We start from the raw sequence: 15,971 nt of genomic DNA, 5'->3' as shown, positions 1-15,971 counted from the left end.
AAACACCGAGGTGGTAGCTGGGATCAAACATCCTACATGTTTACCAAGACCGGGAGGGCTTTTCGCTCCAAGGGACGCTTGGGACAGCAGCTGCTATGTTCCCACATCCTTCCTTGGGGCAGGGGGCAGATTAGATGTCCTAAGACTGGCAGCTTCCTCTCTGGGACCCCTGAGAGACACAGAGACAAATGCTCCTTCTCAGAGCCTTCTTCAAGGTCTGGACTGAGTCCCGGAGGCCGCACGCTAGGTAGAAGCGTGCAGGGCCCTGGGTTCTGCAGAGCTTACATGCAGGGCAGGCATTATGCTGGAATGAAGCCCAGGAGTGTCAGTAATGGGGAAGCGTGCCCTGAGGCATGGAAGGCTGCCCGTGATCAACAACAGCTTCAACTGTAGACTCTGTCTAGGCCAGGGCCAACTCTCCCTACCAACACCAACAACTCTCTGCCCTGGCCCCATTCCAGGGTTCATTAAGAAAAGCATGCTAGGAAACTGAACCCCCTGCCACGGGGCAGGAACTGTGTCCTATTTAGCCTTATATTCTCTGTGCATGAACAGGATAGCTCTATCGGGCGCTTATTCATGTAAGGGGTGGGGTCCTGGCTGAGAGGTGAAGGATTTGGCAAGAGGGCATGGGGAACAGAAACAGAGGAGTGAAGTCTGGGGAGGGCTGGGAAGCTATTCGGAGAAGGCTGGAAAGACCTGAAGGAAGTCGAGCAGAGAAGGGAAAGGGGCTTCTCACAGTCGGGGCGATCTGGTCTGGAGGAGGGAGGGGCCGCCAGCCGCCCTGGCGACCGTCACCTTGTCCCACCAGGGAACTCGGGGTGCGGCTCTCGCCAGCCCCGGGCCAGCCGCCAGGTCCCCGCCCTCCGCGGGATTTACTCCTGTCCCGCCTTCTCGGATTTAGCCCAGGCAGCCTGGGAGGTTCCGCAGTCGCCGCTTCCGCCTTGACCAGGTGAGGGTCCGGACCGAGCAGGGGGCCCGGGCTGGGGCGGGCCAGCGGAGCAGCCGTCGCTGGGGGCGCGTCCCGGAGGCGCTGGGCCTGTCTCCTTCTCCTACGTCCTTCCCTTCCGCAGCCGCGCTTGCTCCTGTCTCCCTTCTCCTGCGCTCCCTACTTTCCACCGAGCGCGCACGGCCGGGTCCCCCAGGGTCTAGGGCTTTCTCCTTGCCAACCCAACCCCCGCTCGCGCCCGGTTCTGAGCCCACCTGCGCGTTTCCAGCTAGGCCCAGCCTCGATCCTCTTCCTCCTTGCTTATATTGTAGGGGAAAGGACGGGTCCAGGTGTGTATTAGGGAAAGTGTGAGCAGGCTGCCAGTATCCAGAGGCCCAGAGCCTTATTTAACAAAGGTTGGTGGAGTTGCTTTGAAGCCAAGTTAGACCTAGTGACTCAGGCTGCCGGCAGGGATCTGTGCCTGGGGCTGAGTTCAAGTAGGTGTGGGACTGTGTACCTGACAGCCTCAGTGACTCCATAGGCAGCACCTAAGCCTAGCGGCCATGACAAGTGCATGATTTGATTTCAAATGTTGCTGCCTCCGGTGGAGGAGAGGCAAGGACCCTGGACCTCTTTTGGCTTGAGGCGGCCCTATGCCCCTATAGCTCAGTATGCTGTGTGCACACTGTGCCTCGATGTCTCTGTGTTGTGTTCATGTGGACCTTTGTGTCTCAGTCGTGTGGGGCAGTGTATCTAGGTGTTTGGAGGCAGTGAACTGCTGTGTCCCATGGATATGACATGTATGTACAAGGAACATCTCATGGAAGGACATGAATGAGCCTGGGCGTTTTGTGGCCGCATGCTGGAATGTCTCAGCGTTAAGAGGACATATATCGACCAGGCGCGGCGGCTCACGCCTGTAATCCCAGCACTTTAGGTGGCCGAGGTGGGCGGATCACAAGGTCAGGAGTTCAAGACCAGCCTGGCCAATATGGTGAAACCCTGTCTCTACTAAAAATACAAAAAATAGCTGGGCATGGTGGCACGTGCCTGTAGTCCCAGCTACTCAGGAGACTGAGGCAGAAGAATTGCTTGAACCCGGGAGGCAGAGGTTGCAGCGAGCCGAGATCACACCACTGCACTCCAGCCTAGATGAGAGAGCGAGACTTATCACAAAAAAAAAAAAAAAAAGAGGACACACTTTGGGGGGCCGAGGCGGGCAGATCACGAGGTCAGGAGATCAAGACCATCCCGGCTCACACAGTGAAACCCCATCTCTACTAAAAATACAAAAAATTAGCCGTAAGTGATGGCAGGCACCTGGAGTCCCAGCTACATGGGAGGCTGAGGCAGGAGAATGGCATGAACCCGGGAGGCGGAGCTTGCAGTGAGCTGAGATCGTGCCATTGCACTCTAGCCTGGGCGACAGAGCGAGACTCCTTCTCAAAAAAAAAAAAAAGGAGGACATGTATTTGGGAGCCTCGGCCATGTTTTGCAGTATATCTGTAGGTCTCAGTGTGTGTGTGGCAGTGTGTGGGAGGCAGTGTACCTTCGTGTGTGTGTGCGCTCTACCTACATGCCTGAGGTATGGTGTGGTTGTCATATCTGGGCATCTCTAGTGTGTGTGGCAGGCAAACATGTCTCATGTTGGAGGAAGGGAGATGTCTCAGCTGTGTATGAGTGAGGTCTAAAAGGGCAGTGTTTCTGGGTGTCCGGGTGGATGATGTGCCATGATATTTCAGAGTCAGGATGGTAACATACCTGGAGTCTGTAGTAGGAGCAGGCAGCATGCTAAAATTGCAGGTGTGAGCAGGGCAGGTTACTCAGAGGTGAAGGGACAGAGTACCCAGATGCCGTGGGCACAGGAAATATTCTACCTGGTATTTGTGTGTGTGAGTGGCAGGGATCCTGGCTGTCTCTGCTGTGTCCCTCCCTCTACCTGAGTGTTTCTGATGACGTGCAGGTGGAGCTGGAGACCCGGTCTCTCTAGGGCCTACTCTGGGCCGAACATCTGAAGGAGAGTGCCCTCATCCTTCGGGACTCCTTCTCGGGACATGCTTCCTGAGGCCGGCTCCCTGTGGCTACTGAAGCTGCTCCGGGACATCCAGCTGGCCCAGTTTTACTGGCCCATCCTGGAGGAGCTTAATGTCACTCGGCCAGAGCACTTCGACTTTGTAAAGCCTGAGGACCTGGACGGCATTGGCATGGGCCGGCCTGGTGAGAGACCCCTGCCCCGAGGCCCTGGTGTCTCTGTCCACAGCCTATCAGTTGCCTTCCCCCACCACAACCCTCTGCCAGCCCTTTTCTTCCCTGTAAGTCTCTCCGCACTCTTCCCCACCCCCACCTCCACCCCAGCCCTGATTCTGGCCTCCCACAGCCCAGCGCAGACTGTCCGAAGCTCTGAAAAGGCTACGTTCCGGGCCTAAGTCTAAGAACTGGGTCTACAAGGTGTGTGTTCTGGCTGGACAGCTTGGGCCTGGGAATGAGGTGGCTTGAGGGGCAGGGAGGGGGCTGCAGGGCTCTGCATACGGGATTTCCCATCCCTGTTTCAGATCCTTGGAGGTTTAGCCCCTGAGCACAAGGAGCCCACCCTGCCCTCCGACAGCCCAACGCACCTCCCTGAGCCAGAGGGGGGCCTCAAGTGTCTGATCCCAGAGGGTGCTGTTTGCAGAGGGGAGCTGCTGGGTTCGGGCTGCTTCGGTGTGGTGCACCGAGGGCTGTGGACGCTGCCCAATGGCAAGAGTGTGAGTGTCCAGGGAGCCCACTTCATCCAGGCCAGCTGTCCCCTCTGTTCTTCATGCCCACAATGCCTAAAGTTGCTTCCCCCCACCTCCAGGTCCCAGTGGCTGTCAAGTCCCTCCGGGTAGGTCCCGAAGGCCCGATGGGCACAGAACTGGGGGACTTCCTGCGAGAGGTATCGGTCATGATGAACTTGGAGCACCCACACGTACTGCGTCTGCACGGCCTTGTACTGGGCCAGCCTCTGCAGATGGTGAGCAGATCCAGCCGCTGGTTCCCGGGACAGCCGTGCGGCAGGAGAGTGCGGCAGGAGGGAAGCTGGGACCAGTGGGTCCGGCTCACGCGGCGCGGTGCTCCCTCCTGCAGGTGATGGAGCTGGCGCCACTGGGCTCCCTGCACGCGCGCTTAACGGCCTCGGCCCCGACACCCCCGCTGCCCGTGTCCCTGCTCTGCCTCTTCCTGCGGCAATTGGCGGGAGCCATGGCGTACCTGGGGGCCCGTGGGCTGGTGCACCGAGACCTCGCTACGCGCAACCTGCTGCTGGCGTCGCCGCGCACCATCAAGGTGGCTGACTTCGGGCTGGTGCGGCCTCTGGGCGGCACCCGGGGCCGCTACGTCATGGGCGGGCCCCGCCCCATCCCCTACGCATGGTGAGCGCGGGCCCGCGGGGGGATCGGGCTCTGAGCCGGGCGAATCCGGAGGGCAGCAGCCGAGGGAGATCGGAGGGGGCCGGGCTTCTGAGGGAAGCTGGGACCAGAAGGGTTATCCTCCTAGGAAAAGAGGACTTTTGTGAAAGGTGGGAGCACTCCAGGGTGCTCCGTGGAAGGTGAGCCGCCGAGGAGCACGTGTCCGGCCCCTTTCAGCTCCACTTCCTTCCGCAGGTGTGCTCCAGAGAGCCTGCGCCACGGAGCCTTCTCGTCTGCCTCGGACGTGTGGATGTTTGGGGTGACGTTGTGGGAGATGTTCTCCGGAGGCGAGGAACCCTGGGCCGGGGTCCCACCGTACCTCATCCTGCAGCGGCTGGAGGACAGAGCCAGGCTGCCTAGGCCTCCCGTCTGCTCCAGGGCCCTCTACTCCCTCGCCTTGCGCTGCTGGGCCCCCCACCCTGCTGACCGGCCTAGCTTTTCCCACCTGGAGGGGCTGCTGCAAGAGGTGGGAACCCCCTACCTCACCAGATACAGTCCCTCTTCCCTCCATTCGTTCTTCCAGGGTTCCATGCAAGGACTAACATATCCAGGTGCCTGTGCTGGGCTCTGGGATTCAGCTCTGAGCAAAACAGATGCAGTCCCTACCTGCAGGGAGATCAGAGCCCTGAGGAGGCAACTTGGGGATACACAGATGCAGACTGAAAGGCTGGGGTCTGTGTCTGGGCCAGAAAAGGGGCATAGAGGAGACAGCACTCAGTTACAGTCATGTTGACAGGCAGAGGAAGAGAAGGACTCAGTGTGGGAGGGGGAAATAGAAGTAATGAAGCCGCAGGCTGGGGCACGGTGGCTCACCTCTGTAATCCCAGCACTTTGGGAGGCAAAGGTGGGCAGATCACCTGAGGTCGGGAGTTCAAGACCAGCCTGACCAACATGGAGAAACCCCGTCTCTACTAAAAAATACAAAATCAGCTGGGCATGGTGGTGCATGCCTGTAATCCCAGCTACTCGGGAGGCTGAGGCAGGAGAATCGCTTGAACCCGGGAGGCAGAGGTTGTGGTGGGCCGAGATTGCGCCATTACACTTCAGCCTGGGCAAAAAGTGCGAAACTCCATCTCAAAAAAATAATAATAATAATAATGAGGCAGCAGAGTGAGCAGGAGCTGTGTCATGGAGGGCTTTGCAAAGCGTTTTAAGCTAACACGTAGAGCACTTGACCTGTGCAGGACACTGCATTGTGAGCTTTACATGGGCGTGTATGCAGATTCGCTCATTTAATGCTCTCAACCATTGGATGAGGTAATTATTATTATTATTATTTTCTTTTGAGACAGAGTCTTGCTCTGTCACCCTAGCTGGAGTGCAATGGTGGGATCTTGGCTCACTGCAACCTCCACCTCCCAGGTTCAAGCAATTCTCCTGTTTCAGCTTCCTGAGTAGCTGGAACTACAGTCGCCTGCCACCATGCCTGGCTAATTTTTGTATTTTTAGTAGAGATGAGGTTTCACCATGTTGGCCAGGCTGGTCTCGAACTCCTGACCTTGAATGATCCACCCGCCTCGGCCTCCCAAAATGCTGGGATTACAGGCATGAGCCACCATGCCCGGCCTGGATGAGGTAATTATTATTATCTCCATGTTACTGATGGGCAGTTGAGGCACTGAGAGTTACCTAAAGTCACATGGTAAGTGGAGGAGTTGGGATTTGAGCCAGTCAGTTTGACTTCAGAGCTGTTCCCTAAGCTGCTACACTCTACCACTAAAGTTTAGTCTTGATTCTGAAGGCATTTGGGAGCCAGGGAAGCCTACTAAGCAGGGGAGTTACATGCCACTCTGCCCGTGATGGCACTCTGGTGTGGCGCAAGAATGGATTAGAGGGATGATGCTGAGGCTGGGAGACCAGGTAGGCAACAGTGGCTGTGAAGCAGAAGGAAGATGAAGAGGTCTGGGTGAGGGTAGAGGCAGTGAGGCTGCAGAGGAGTGGACATTTCCCAGAGGGGCTTGGGAGGCTGCTCTGACGGGCCTGGATGAGGAGTGAAAGCAGTGTACAGGATGACGCTCCTGTTAGTCCCCCTAGGTAGAGCTAGGGCCCTTGCTTGCTCCTTGAGCCCTGACCTGTTTGTCATGGGATCCAGGTCTGCCTTCCTCACTGAATTACAACTGGGGGACAGGGAGATTCCCACCTTGGGCCCAGCACAGATGACATACAGAGTGGGGTTTTTCTTTCTTCCTGCTCCCATATTACCTTTCTGACTCAGGCCACAAGCCCAGCCACCTTTTCCGCCTGTCTCCACAGGCCTGGCCTTCGGAAGGATGCTGTGTGAGGGATGTCACAGAGCCAGGCGCCCTGAGGATGGAGACTGGTGACCCCATCACAGTCATCGAGGGCAGGTGACAGTCCCGTACCTCCCAAGCATCCTCAGGAGGAGGATACCCTCCCAACCTCATTCCTGATCCCTTCCTTCTCTGCTTCTCTCCAGCTCCTTAACCCTGATCTTCTGTCTCATCTCCTCTCCCCACTGGGTCCTGAAAGCTCCAGCATGGTCCTGGCCTCCCTGCTGGAGCCACTGCTGGCCCATAGAGCCTTATTGCATTAGGGAAAATGCTTCCCTTCCTCTAGGCAGATGCAGCTAGCTCCAAGGCACATAGCCTAGTGGTGAGCTGACTGTGGGCCAGGGCCCAGCCCTAACTCTTGCCCTTATGCCTATCCCATTTACCAGCTCCTCTTTCCACAGCCCCGACTCCACAATCTGGAAGGGCCAGAATGGTCGCACCTTCAAAGTGGGCAGCTTCCCAGCCTCAGCGGTGACGCTGGCAGATGCGGGGGGCTTGCCAGTCACCCGTCCAGTTCACAGAGGCACCCCTGCCCGGGGAGATCAACACCCAGGAAGCATAGATGGGTGAGGACCTGAAAGGGTGGGGGACAGGGGTGGGCTGGGAAAACTGATGAAGTCCAGGAGATTCTCTGGAAAGGAAGCTTGGGGACAGGACCAGAATGAAGCTGCAGCCTCCACCCTGGGCGCTGGGTCTCCTAGGTTCCCCCGTGAGTTTTTTTGGGAGGGTGTATTGATCTGTGGGGTGGGGAGGGTTGGTGTGGAGGACGAACTGGATCCCTCTCCGACAGAGACAGAAAGAAGGCAAATCTTTGGGATGTGCCCCCAGCACGGGGCCAGAGGAGAAACGTGCCCCTGGAGAGGATGAAAGGTGGGTGTGGTGGACTCCAGAGTCTCTGAGGAGATCAAGACCAGCCCGTCAATTCCGACCCCCTGCCCTGATCCATGCCCTTGCATCTATTATTTCCTTCCTCTGAATTCTGTCTACTGGCATCCTAGCTATACTGTGAAATCTTTTTTTGTTTTTGTTTTTTTGAGACAGAGTTTCACTCTTTTTGCCCAGGCTGGAGTGCAGTGGCGTGATCTTGGCTCACCACAACCTCTACCTCCCGGGTTCAAGCAATTCTCCTGGCTCGGCCTCCTGACTAGCTGGGACTACAGGCATGCGCTACCACGCCTGGCTAATTTTGTATTTTTAGTAGAGATGAGATTTCACCATGTTGCCCCAGGTTGGCCTTGAACTCCCGACCTCAGGTGATCTGCCCGCCTTGGCCTCCCAAAGTGCTGGGATTACAGGCGTGAGCCACTGCACCCAGCCCTATACTATGGAATCTTTTTTTTTTTTTTCTTGAGACGGAGTCTCGCTCTGTTGCCCAGGCTGGAGTGCAGTGGCGCGATCTCGGCTCATTGCAAGCTCTGCCTCCCGGGTTCGTGCCATTCTCCTGCCTCAGCCTCTCCTGAGTAGCTGGGACTACAGGCGCCCGCCACCACGTCCAGCTAATTTTTTTGTATTTTTAGTAGAGACGGGGTTTCACTGTGTTTTTCAGGATGGTCTCGATCTCCTGACCTCCTGATCCACCCACCTCGGCCTCCTAAAGTGCTGGGATTACAGGTGTGAGCCACCGCGCCTGGCCTACTGTGGAATCTTTTTTTTTTTTTTTTTTTTTGAGACGGAGTCTCACTCTGTCGCCAGGCTGGAGCGCAGTGGCCGGATCTCAGCTCACTGCAAGCTCCGCCTCCCGGGTTTTACGCCATTCTCCTGCCTCAGCCTCCCGAGTAGCTGGGACTACAGGCGCCCGCCACCTCGCCTGGCTAGTTTTTTGTATTTTTTAGGAGAGACGGGGTTTCACCGGGTTAGCCAGGATGGTCTCGATCTCCTGACCTCGTGATCCGCCCGTCTCGGCCTCCCAAAGTGCTGGGATTACAGGCTTGAGCCACCGCGCCCGGCCTGTGGAATCTTAAAAGACAGGAAGCCCTCCTGCCTTCCCTACTGTAGAGCACCTCCACACTCTGGGCCCTCTGCCTAGGCCTTGGTGTCCATTTGCACATCTGTCTCATTGTCTCACCTGGAACATGAACCACCCAGGGACAGGGCTGGCTAGCTCATCTGCAAATGCTTGCAAAACCATCCAGCTCCGCACAGATGAAGACAGAGAGTGGGGCCAGGCATGGTGGCTCACGCCTGTAATCCCAGCACTTTGGGAGCCCAAGGTGGGCAGATGGCTTGAGTCCGGGAGTTTGAGACCAGTCTGGGCAATGTGCCAAAACCCCGTCTCTACAAAAATACAAAAATTAGCCAGTCATAGTGGCATGCACCTGTAGTCACAGCTACTCGGGAGGCTGAGGTGGGAGGATCGCTTGAGCCCAGGAGGTGGAGGCTGCAGCGAGACGAGATCAAGTTGTTTCTTTCTCAACTGTGCAGGCATTTCCAGGAGTCTGGAGTCAGTTCTGTCCCTGGGTCCTCGCCCCACAGGGGGTGGTTCAAGCCCCCCTGAAATTCGACAAGCCAGAGCTGTGCCCCAAGGACCCCCTGGCCTGCCTCCACGCCCACCTTTATCCTCTAGCTCTCCTCAGCCCAGCCAGCCCCCGAGGGAGAGGCTTCTGTGGCCCAAAAAAAAACCCCCACACAATCTCCCCATGGGAGCACCTGGAGCCGGTAAAGCCGCCGCCCTCTCCGGAGGCCTCTTGCCTGATCCTGAGTTGCGGAGGAAGATTATGGAGGTGAGGTCTCACTGAAATGGCCTGGTGGCCACAAGGGGCTACAGGCAGGGGCAGGGGCCTGAGTGGGGCTTTGTCTGTTACAGGTGGAGCTGAGTGTGCATGGGGTCACCCACCAGGAGTGCCAGACAGCACTAGGAGCCACTGGCGGAGATGTGGTTTCTGCCATCCGGAACCTCAAGGTAAAGCCAGTCCCTTCTCTTGGGGTCCCTCCTCTCCTGCCCCTGCAACCTGGCAGTCAGCTGCAGCCCACCCTCCTGCTTCCACAGGTAGACCAGCTCTTCCACCTGAGTAGCCGGTCCAGAGCTGACTGCCGGCGCATCCTGGAGCATTACCAGTGGGATCTCTCAGCTGCCAGCCGCTATGTCCTAGCCAGGCCCTGAGCTCAGCTTCTGTGGGCACGGACACCAGCATGAAAAGCCTAGGCCCCTGAGGGCCTGGCCACGTGGGACTAAACAGAACCAGAACAAGGTCCTGACGGGGGTAGACTTTCCACCTGGGGAGATCCTACCTGCTATAGGCACGTGGAGGAGGAGCCCAGGGTTGGGCACTGGCAAATGTCTCCGCCCTCCTATGCTCCTTGGCTTCTGAAGGCTGAAGCTCCTTTGGCTCGGCCAAGAAGGATCTAGTCTGCCCACTACATTCTCAAACAAGAGGACTTGGAGGAAAAGAGCTGCTGTACATCATATCCAGAGGAAGCTTCTACTCACTAGAGAGGATCAAGGGGTCACACTGGACCATGCGAACAGCCATCCTGAACTGCCATCAGCTACCACACTGGACTCTGTGGGGCAGCCATCCTGGATGATGGAAGCCGCCATATTGACTTGGGGTATAGGCCCAAACTGCCTTCATTTGGTCCAGGGCCATCGTGGGTGATGACGATTGCTCTCTTGAACTCCAGGACATTTGATGCTGGTAGTATGGATTATGAGATGGGCTAGCCCCTGCCCCAGCCCAGCTCTCACATTCCCCTTTGTTTTTTCCCATATCAACTCCTTCTACCCTCCCCTATTACATATATCTTTCAATGTCCAAAAAGTTACAAAGTTTATATGAATGTAACATATAAAGATGCAGCCTTTTTCCTAGGGCAAGGGAAGGAAGGGCGGTTACATAAGGCACAGGAATCGCAGCAAGCACCAGCTGACGGCAGGGCCCTAGTGGGAGAGGAAGCTGGCACTGGGGTCCCCCTGTAGCTGTTGATGGGCAGGTGGAGACCCCGTTGAAGTGCCATGGTCTGAGGCTGAACTAATTGGCCAAGCAGATGCTGGGGGGGTGGCTATGTCCACCATCTTTGGTGCAGCTTGCCCTTCCCCACCCCAGCCCTCTTGTAAAACCCCAGAGTCCTGGGTTCCAGAGGCCGCCTTTGGAGCAGAGGCCCTGGAAGGGGGTGGGAGGGAGTGCGTGGGGAAAGCGTGAAAGCTGATATGCCTGTGTGCCAAGGGACTGCTGGGACAATGGTGGGAGGTAGCAGGAGAGGGGCTCTCATACATACCCCTCCTTGGGTACCACAGGGGCAGGAGGCCAGGGAGTAGGGTAGGGGTGGGGGCCCCCTTCTGTCCCCTGCAGTGTACATGGAGGAAAGGGGCCGCCCGGAGGAGGGGCCAGTGCAGGCAACCATCTGGAGTTCTCGAAGAGGTGATGGTCTCCTCACACCATGGTGGCCTCTAACTGGTGACGGCAGAAGGCCCCGCGCCTCCTCGCTTCTCAAAGAACATGTAGTCCTAAGAGGAGGCCATGGTCAACGGGAGATCCGGCTGGGCCAGCCAGCTCGGCTGTCACAGGCCAGCTCTGGAACCTCAACCCCCACAACACCTATCCCTGACTTTCCCCTAGCAAGAGGCCAGGTCATGCATAAAGCTTCGAATAACAGCAAAGGACAGACAGGAGGTGGGGGCAGGGGCAGCCAACTCACAATGAGGAACGTGGCTCCCAGCAGCACAGCCTTCACCCTCACATCCAGGTCCAGCGGGAACTGTAGGCCAAAGTCATCTGCATCCGTGAAGGCTTCTCGGACCAGGCCTCCCCACTGCTTGCTGATGCGGCCCACACTGCGGGATTCATCCCGAGTCTTCACCTGTTAGCCGGGAGGGAGGAAGGACCCAACTAAGGAGGAGGCAGCCAGTCTCACCTGCTCCAGTCTCACTCCCACAGTCACATGTATGGATTTGCAGGGTCTCCACTCAGTGAATCTTCCCCTCTAGAGGTCACCCAGTGATCGCTTTCCCAACTGGTTCCCATCACAGAGCATGACAGCTGGGGAGACTGAGGCACTCTAGATCACGCTGCGAGTCTATACCCAAAATTAGGATTCAGACTCAGATCTGCTGCTATCCAAAGGCGATGCATGACAGAACTGAACATCAGTGGTGGGAGAAATGGAAGCATGATATAATCCAACCCCCTTAGGGTATGGCCGTTTGCTAGGTTTGCTCTGGTTCTCCATGCCCCTGCCACCCACAATTGGCACAGTTTATGCCCTGCACAAAGTAACCTGGCCAAAAGGGCAAGGAAAGCTACCAGAATCCTGGCTGTACTTCACCAGCCAAGAAGGCTCCTAGAAGGCTGTCTACCCCAAAGAGTACCTTTTCTCTAATCTGCAAAGTAGGGGAGGGCCTTGCCCAGCACTGCATGAGAGCCTCATCTAGAGGGGATACACACCTATCCACTGTGGGGAGGGGCAGCAGTAAGTAGCCTTTGAGGACCACAATTTCCACTGGCTTCTCTGAGCCACACAGCAACAGGCCCTGCCAATGTGGGTAGTTACTCCCCGTGACTTCCTGGTCCTTTTCCTGTGCTCATTCTCCAGGATTAGAACTGGAGTGATTTCCTTTTGTGTCATTCCCATCCCCTTCCTGCACTGTCCTACAGCTCTGGGGCACTTCCTGCCGTGGTCCTACGGGTGCAGCCTCAAGTATGGATCATTTATAATTATGTAAAAGGGACACTGGCCCGATGAGAACCCCACAGCCTATACATTCCCATCCGGAGATCACAGTTATTACATCTTATTCCCAACTGGTTCTCATCACGGAATCTCCCTCTGGCTACCAAGGTGACTCATTTTTGCAAAGTAACCTTAGGTAGGGTACCTCATTAGAAGCGTTGGAAAGTCTACTGGATTATACCCGTTGTTTCTCCCTTATCTGCACAAGGAATTATCCCTTAAAGAACTCAAGGGTCGGCAGGGTGCAGTGGCTCATGCCTGTAATCCCAGCACTTTGGGAGGCTGAGGCGGGTGGATCACCTGAGGTCAGGAGTTTGAGACCAGCCTGACCAACATGGAGAAACCTCATCTTTACTAAAAATACAAAATTAGCCGGACATGGTGGCACATGCCTGTAATGCCAGCTACTCAGGAGGTTGAGGCAGGAGAGTTGCTTGAACCTGGGAGGCGAAGATTGTGGTGAGCTGAGATCATGCCATTGCACTCCCACCTGGGTAACAAGAGCAAGACTCCGTCTCAAAACAAAAAAACAAAACAAAAAAAAAAGAACTCAAGGGTCTGTCTTCTAGAAACCAAGGTGCTTCCCAGGCCTCACCTTTCTCTGAAATTCTCACCACTTGGGATCTCCAGCTTCCAGGTTGGTGACAGGAATACACAGTGAGAAGGATATATTGGATTTCAGAATGGCAGGGGCATGTGGATTCTACTTTAGCAGGGCAGGCCACAGGATGTTAACATGTTAAAATCGTGCTTGCTCCAGGGCCTGGGCTCACAAACTCATACACAGCAGCCACATGGGCCCAGCCCACACAGACTTAAGCATCCTTCACCCCAAATCCAGGCTGGCCTTAGATTTTTTTTTTCTGCCCATCTCAGGGCCACGTGTAATAATCAACATTGCTCCTGAAGATGAAATCCTCATTGTTATGCTTTTGTAAGACCACGGGGCCATTCTATTTCCAAATGGAGGAATGCTGCAAATGTGGTCGGAGTCACAGTGGATTTGGATTGATGAGCTCAGGGTCTTGACCTTAGTGTTAACTACCCTGCCTCATGGAAGCATCATCTAGGTTTACGAAGGTCCCAAGAACCTCTAGTATTCCTGATACCTCAAAGTTGGTGTCTGTGCCACAGCCACAGGTCCAGCAGGGCCCCACCACTCGCAGGACTGTCTGGCGATCGGCATCCTGGATGGAGAACTTGGGGAGGAAGGGATGCCAGGTCTGTAGCACGTGGCCGATAGTGGTACCTGGGGGAGCCTGTACTTCCATCTGGAGTGGGAAGCAGACAGGGTCACTGCGGAGGCAGGGGTCCCAGCTCTATCATGTGTCTACTTGGCCCTCACTAAACCTCCCATCCCCACCTGCCCACTCCCACCTGATCCAGGCCTCATCTCAGGTGGACCTCATCATTGTCCCGCCCCACCAAGGCCCGCCCTCCCGGCCCCTTTCCTCCTCCCACCTCCTGGAGGCCACAGGGGCAGCAGCTGCAGCCACAGTGCAGCGGGCGGAGCAAACGCAGCACCTCGCGGTCCCCGGGGTCGGCCAGGCGGACACGCAGCGGCCGGCGGGCGCCACAGCACAGACGGGCGCAGCAGTTGCTCTCCTCGGCCGCCTGACCCAGGGGCTGCCCGGCCCCAGAGCGCAGTTCATAGCGGTTACAGGTCTCCCAGCCTAGGAACGCTGCCCGGGGTGACACGGAGAGACTTATAGAGCCTCGCGCGCCCAGGAGCCCACCATCCAGGCCACCATCATGAGGTCCAACCTCCCACTCCTTCTACTCACTTTCCACTCGCTCAGCCTTCTGGTGAATCAAAATCTGATCAATCTGGAAAGAGGGGCGGCGCGCACATCAGCTGGCCCATCTGGACGCCCAGGTCCCCTCCCAGTCATCCGCCCTCACTCCTTCCCACTCACCTGCACCAGGAATTCGAGGCCGGAAGGCACCCCAGGCAGTGGCAAGAAGGGGGCAGCAGACCCCGAGGCCACGGGACCGGGCGAGGGGAAGAGGGCGAAGCCGGGAGCTGGGGCAGGTACCTGGGCGGGCACTGGCGCCTGTCCGGGCGCAGGATGTAGCGCCGGCTCCGGGTACCCAGGGGTGACAGGGTAGGGAGGTGGGGGCGAAGGGGCGTAGCCTTTGGGGGGCAAGTAGCCTGTGAAGCGGTGGGGGCAGGATAGATGAGAAAGGGACCCACGGCCTCATCCCCTTATTCATCAGCCCATGGGTCGCAAGGCTTCAGGAGAAACGTGGTGGCAAGACGCAGAGAAAGATGGGGCAGGGGAGCAGGGTGGAGGTTCCCCGGAAGGAAGGGAGGGGCCCCACCCAGCCAGTCCGAGCACATTCCGGGAGGATGTGTTCGCACCCGGCTCTCAAGTCCGTGGGGGGATAACGGAGACCCCCGGACTTGCGCGCACACTTACCTGCCATGGGAGAAGGGCTTGAGGTTTCGGGATGATGGTGTCTGGGTGGCTTAGTTCTGGAAGCGGAGGCAAACTCGGAGATAGCCAGACAGACACAGAGACAGACACAAAGACGGACAGGAAAACGCGGAGAGGCAGCTGCGCCCAGCGCCGGCCCAGGGTCTCTTGGGCGGCGCCTCTGACTCGGGGAGAAACCCAAGTGTCAGCGGGCGGGGCTGGGTACCTGGGACCCAGGATTCCCTCGGGGGCCCCAGAACCGCCCCCTCCCTTTGTTCTCTCATCCTGCGGAGGAGGTTGTGGGCGGACGGCAGGACAGATGGACTCGCAGTCAGACCGACAGCCCCACCTCGAGGGCGGTCTCCCTGACCCCTCTGTGCCCCCGCTCACCTGGAGCCCCCAGAACAGCCCGGGTGCCTAGCACTCGGCGGCTCACAGGAGCTGGCGGAGGCGGAGGCGGAGGCGGGCCGGAGCTCGGACGCCGGCCCCGCCCCCCGACCCCGGCCCCGCCCCCCGACCCGCCGTGCCCGCCCCCTCCTGGGCGGTGAGTCTGCGCGGGGAAGAAGGAGGCCGTCCGCTGCCCCGGGAAGCCGAGCGTGTGCTTTGCTCCTCAGCGTCGCCGGCGTTCCCGCCTCTTCCGCTCGTACTGCAGATGCCCGGACAATAGGAGCGCCTGTGGGAGGCGGCGGCTGGGCCCGGGCCCCGCGAATCCCGCCAGGTCGGCGGCGTGCGTGCTTAGCGCCCTTGGTGGGAGGCGAGGGCGGCCAGCGCCGCGCTGGCCCCTGGGCTCCTCCTCCCAAGGGCGGTCGGGCCTCGCTGACGCAGCGGAACACCCTTCACACTCACTCATTGGCTTCCAGTACTGGCTCCTGGCTCGCCTTCTGCCTCCCAGGGGCGACCTCGCCGTCTTCTCTCCCTGGCGCAGCGGTGACCCACACGGGCACCTCGCAGCAACAGCAGTTTTTGCAAGTGCCCAAGCCACGCAGGTGACAAGCCGCCAAACGGTGTCAGTGAGCGTGCTTGGGCGCCTAGAGGGCCAGAGGAGGACGCGCGGTCAGAAAAGACCCCCTAGACGAGTCTCTTCGACTGGATCCTAAGCCAGGACCAGTCCTGGCCTTGGGGAGCACTGGCTCAGTGGCGCAAGAGATGAGTTTAGAGACAGAGTGCAGTCCACATACACGGCGGGTTGTGCGGAAGCTGGGATTTGGCCCCACGGGCAGCAAGGAGTCCACCGAGACATTTT

At 57.8% G+C, this 15,971-nt stretch overlaps 2 protein-coding genes across 8 annotated transcripts; one reads left to right on the top strand and one right to left on the bottom strand.

Annotated features, from left to right (window-relative positions):
* Nucleotides 1-354: 354 nt before the first annotated feature.
* TNK1 (tyrosine kinase non receptor 1) lies at nucleotides 355-10,430 on the top strand. 3 transcript variants are annotated; one of them, XM_033184774.1, is made up of 13 exons: nucleotides 355-952; nucleotides 2,892-3,145; nucleotides 3,306-3,376; nucleotides 3,481-3,672; nucleotides 3,765-3,920; nucleotides 4,034-4,317; nucleotides 4,549-4,819; nucleotides 6,607-6,701; nucleotides 7,046-7,210; nucleotides 7,435-7,514; nucleotides 9,066-9,364; nucleotides 9,448-9,543; nucleotides 9,631-10,430. In XM_033184774.1, the coding sequence occupies exons 2-13, from the start codon at nucleotides 2,983-2,985 to the stop codon at nucleotides 9,742-9,744; spliced, it is 1,986 nt and encodes a 661-aa protein (XP_033040665.1). In that variant the 5' UTR covers nucleotides 355-952; nucleotides 2,892-2,982; the 3' UTR covers nucleotides 9,745-10,430. The 3 variants fall into 3 exon arrangements, with proteins under 3 accessions (XP_033040665.1, XP_033040667.1, XP_033040666.1); XM_033184775.1 differs by lacking the exon at nucleotides 355-952 and adding an exon at nucleotides 1,262-1,278; XM_033184776.1 differs by lacking the exon at nucleotides 9,066-9,364.
* PLSCR3 (phospholipid scramblase 3) lies at nucleotides 10,387-15,524 on the bottom strand. Of its 5 annotated transcripts, none has more exons than XM_033184779.1 (8): nucleotides 15,119-15,524; nucleotides 14,732-14,913; nucleotides 14,228-14,463; nucleotides 14,096-14,138; nucleotides 13,773-13,993; nucleotides 13,421-13,510; nucleotides 11,280-11,441; nucleotides 10,387-11,088 (listed from the first exon to the last, which is right to left on the bottom strand). In XM_033184779.1, exons 2-8 carry the CDS (start codon nucleotides 14,736-14,738, stop codon nucleotides 11,032-11,034), a joined length of 816 nt encoding a protein of 271 aa, XP_033040670.1. In that variant the 5' UTR covers nucleotides 14,739-14,913; nucleotides 15,119-15,524; the 3' UTR covers nucleotides 10,387-11,031. The 5 variants fall into 5 exon arrangements, with proteins under 5 accessions (XP_033040670.1, XP_033040668.1, XP_033040672.1 ...); XM_033184777.1 differs by having other exon boundaries at nucleotides 13,421-13,582; nucleotides 15,119-15,521; XM_033184781.1 differs by having other exon boundaries at nucleotides 13,421-13,582; nucleotides 14,732-14,787; nucleotides 15,119-15,521.
* Nucleotides 15,525-15,971: the final 447 nt, after the last annotated feature.

This window comes from Trachypithecus francoisi, unplaced genomic scaffold (assembly GCF_009764315.1).
Source record: "Trachypithecus francoisi isolate TF-2019V2 unplaced genomic scaffold, Tfra_2.0 Lachesis_group20, whole genome shotgun sequence".
Taxonomy (NCBI): domain Eukaryota; kingdom Metazoa; phylum Chordata; class Mammalia; order Primates; family Cercopithecidae; genus Trachypithecus; species Trachypithecus francoisi.
This window is presented reverse-complemented; position numbering and strand designations above follow the sequence as displayed.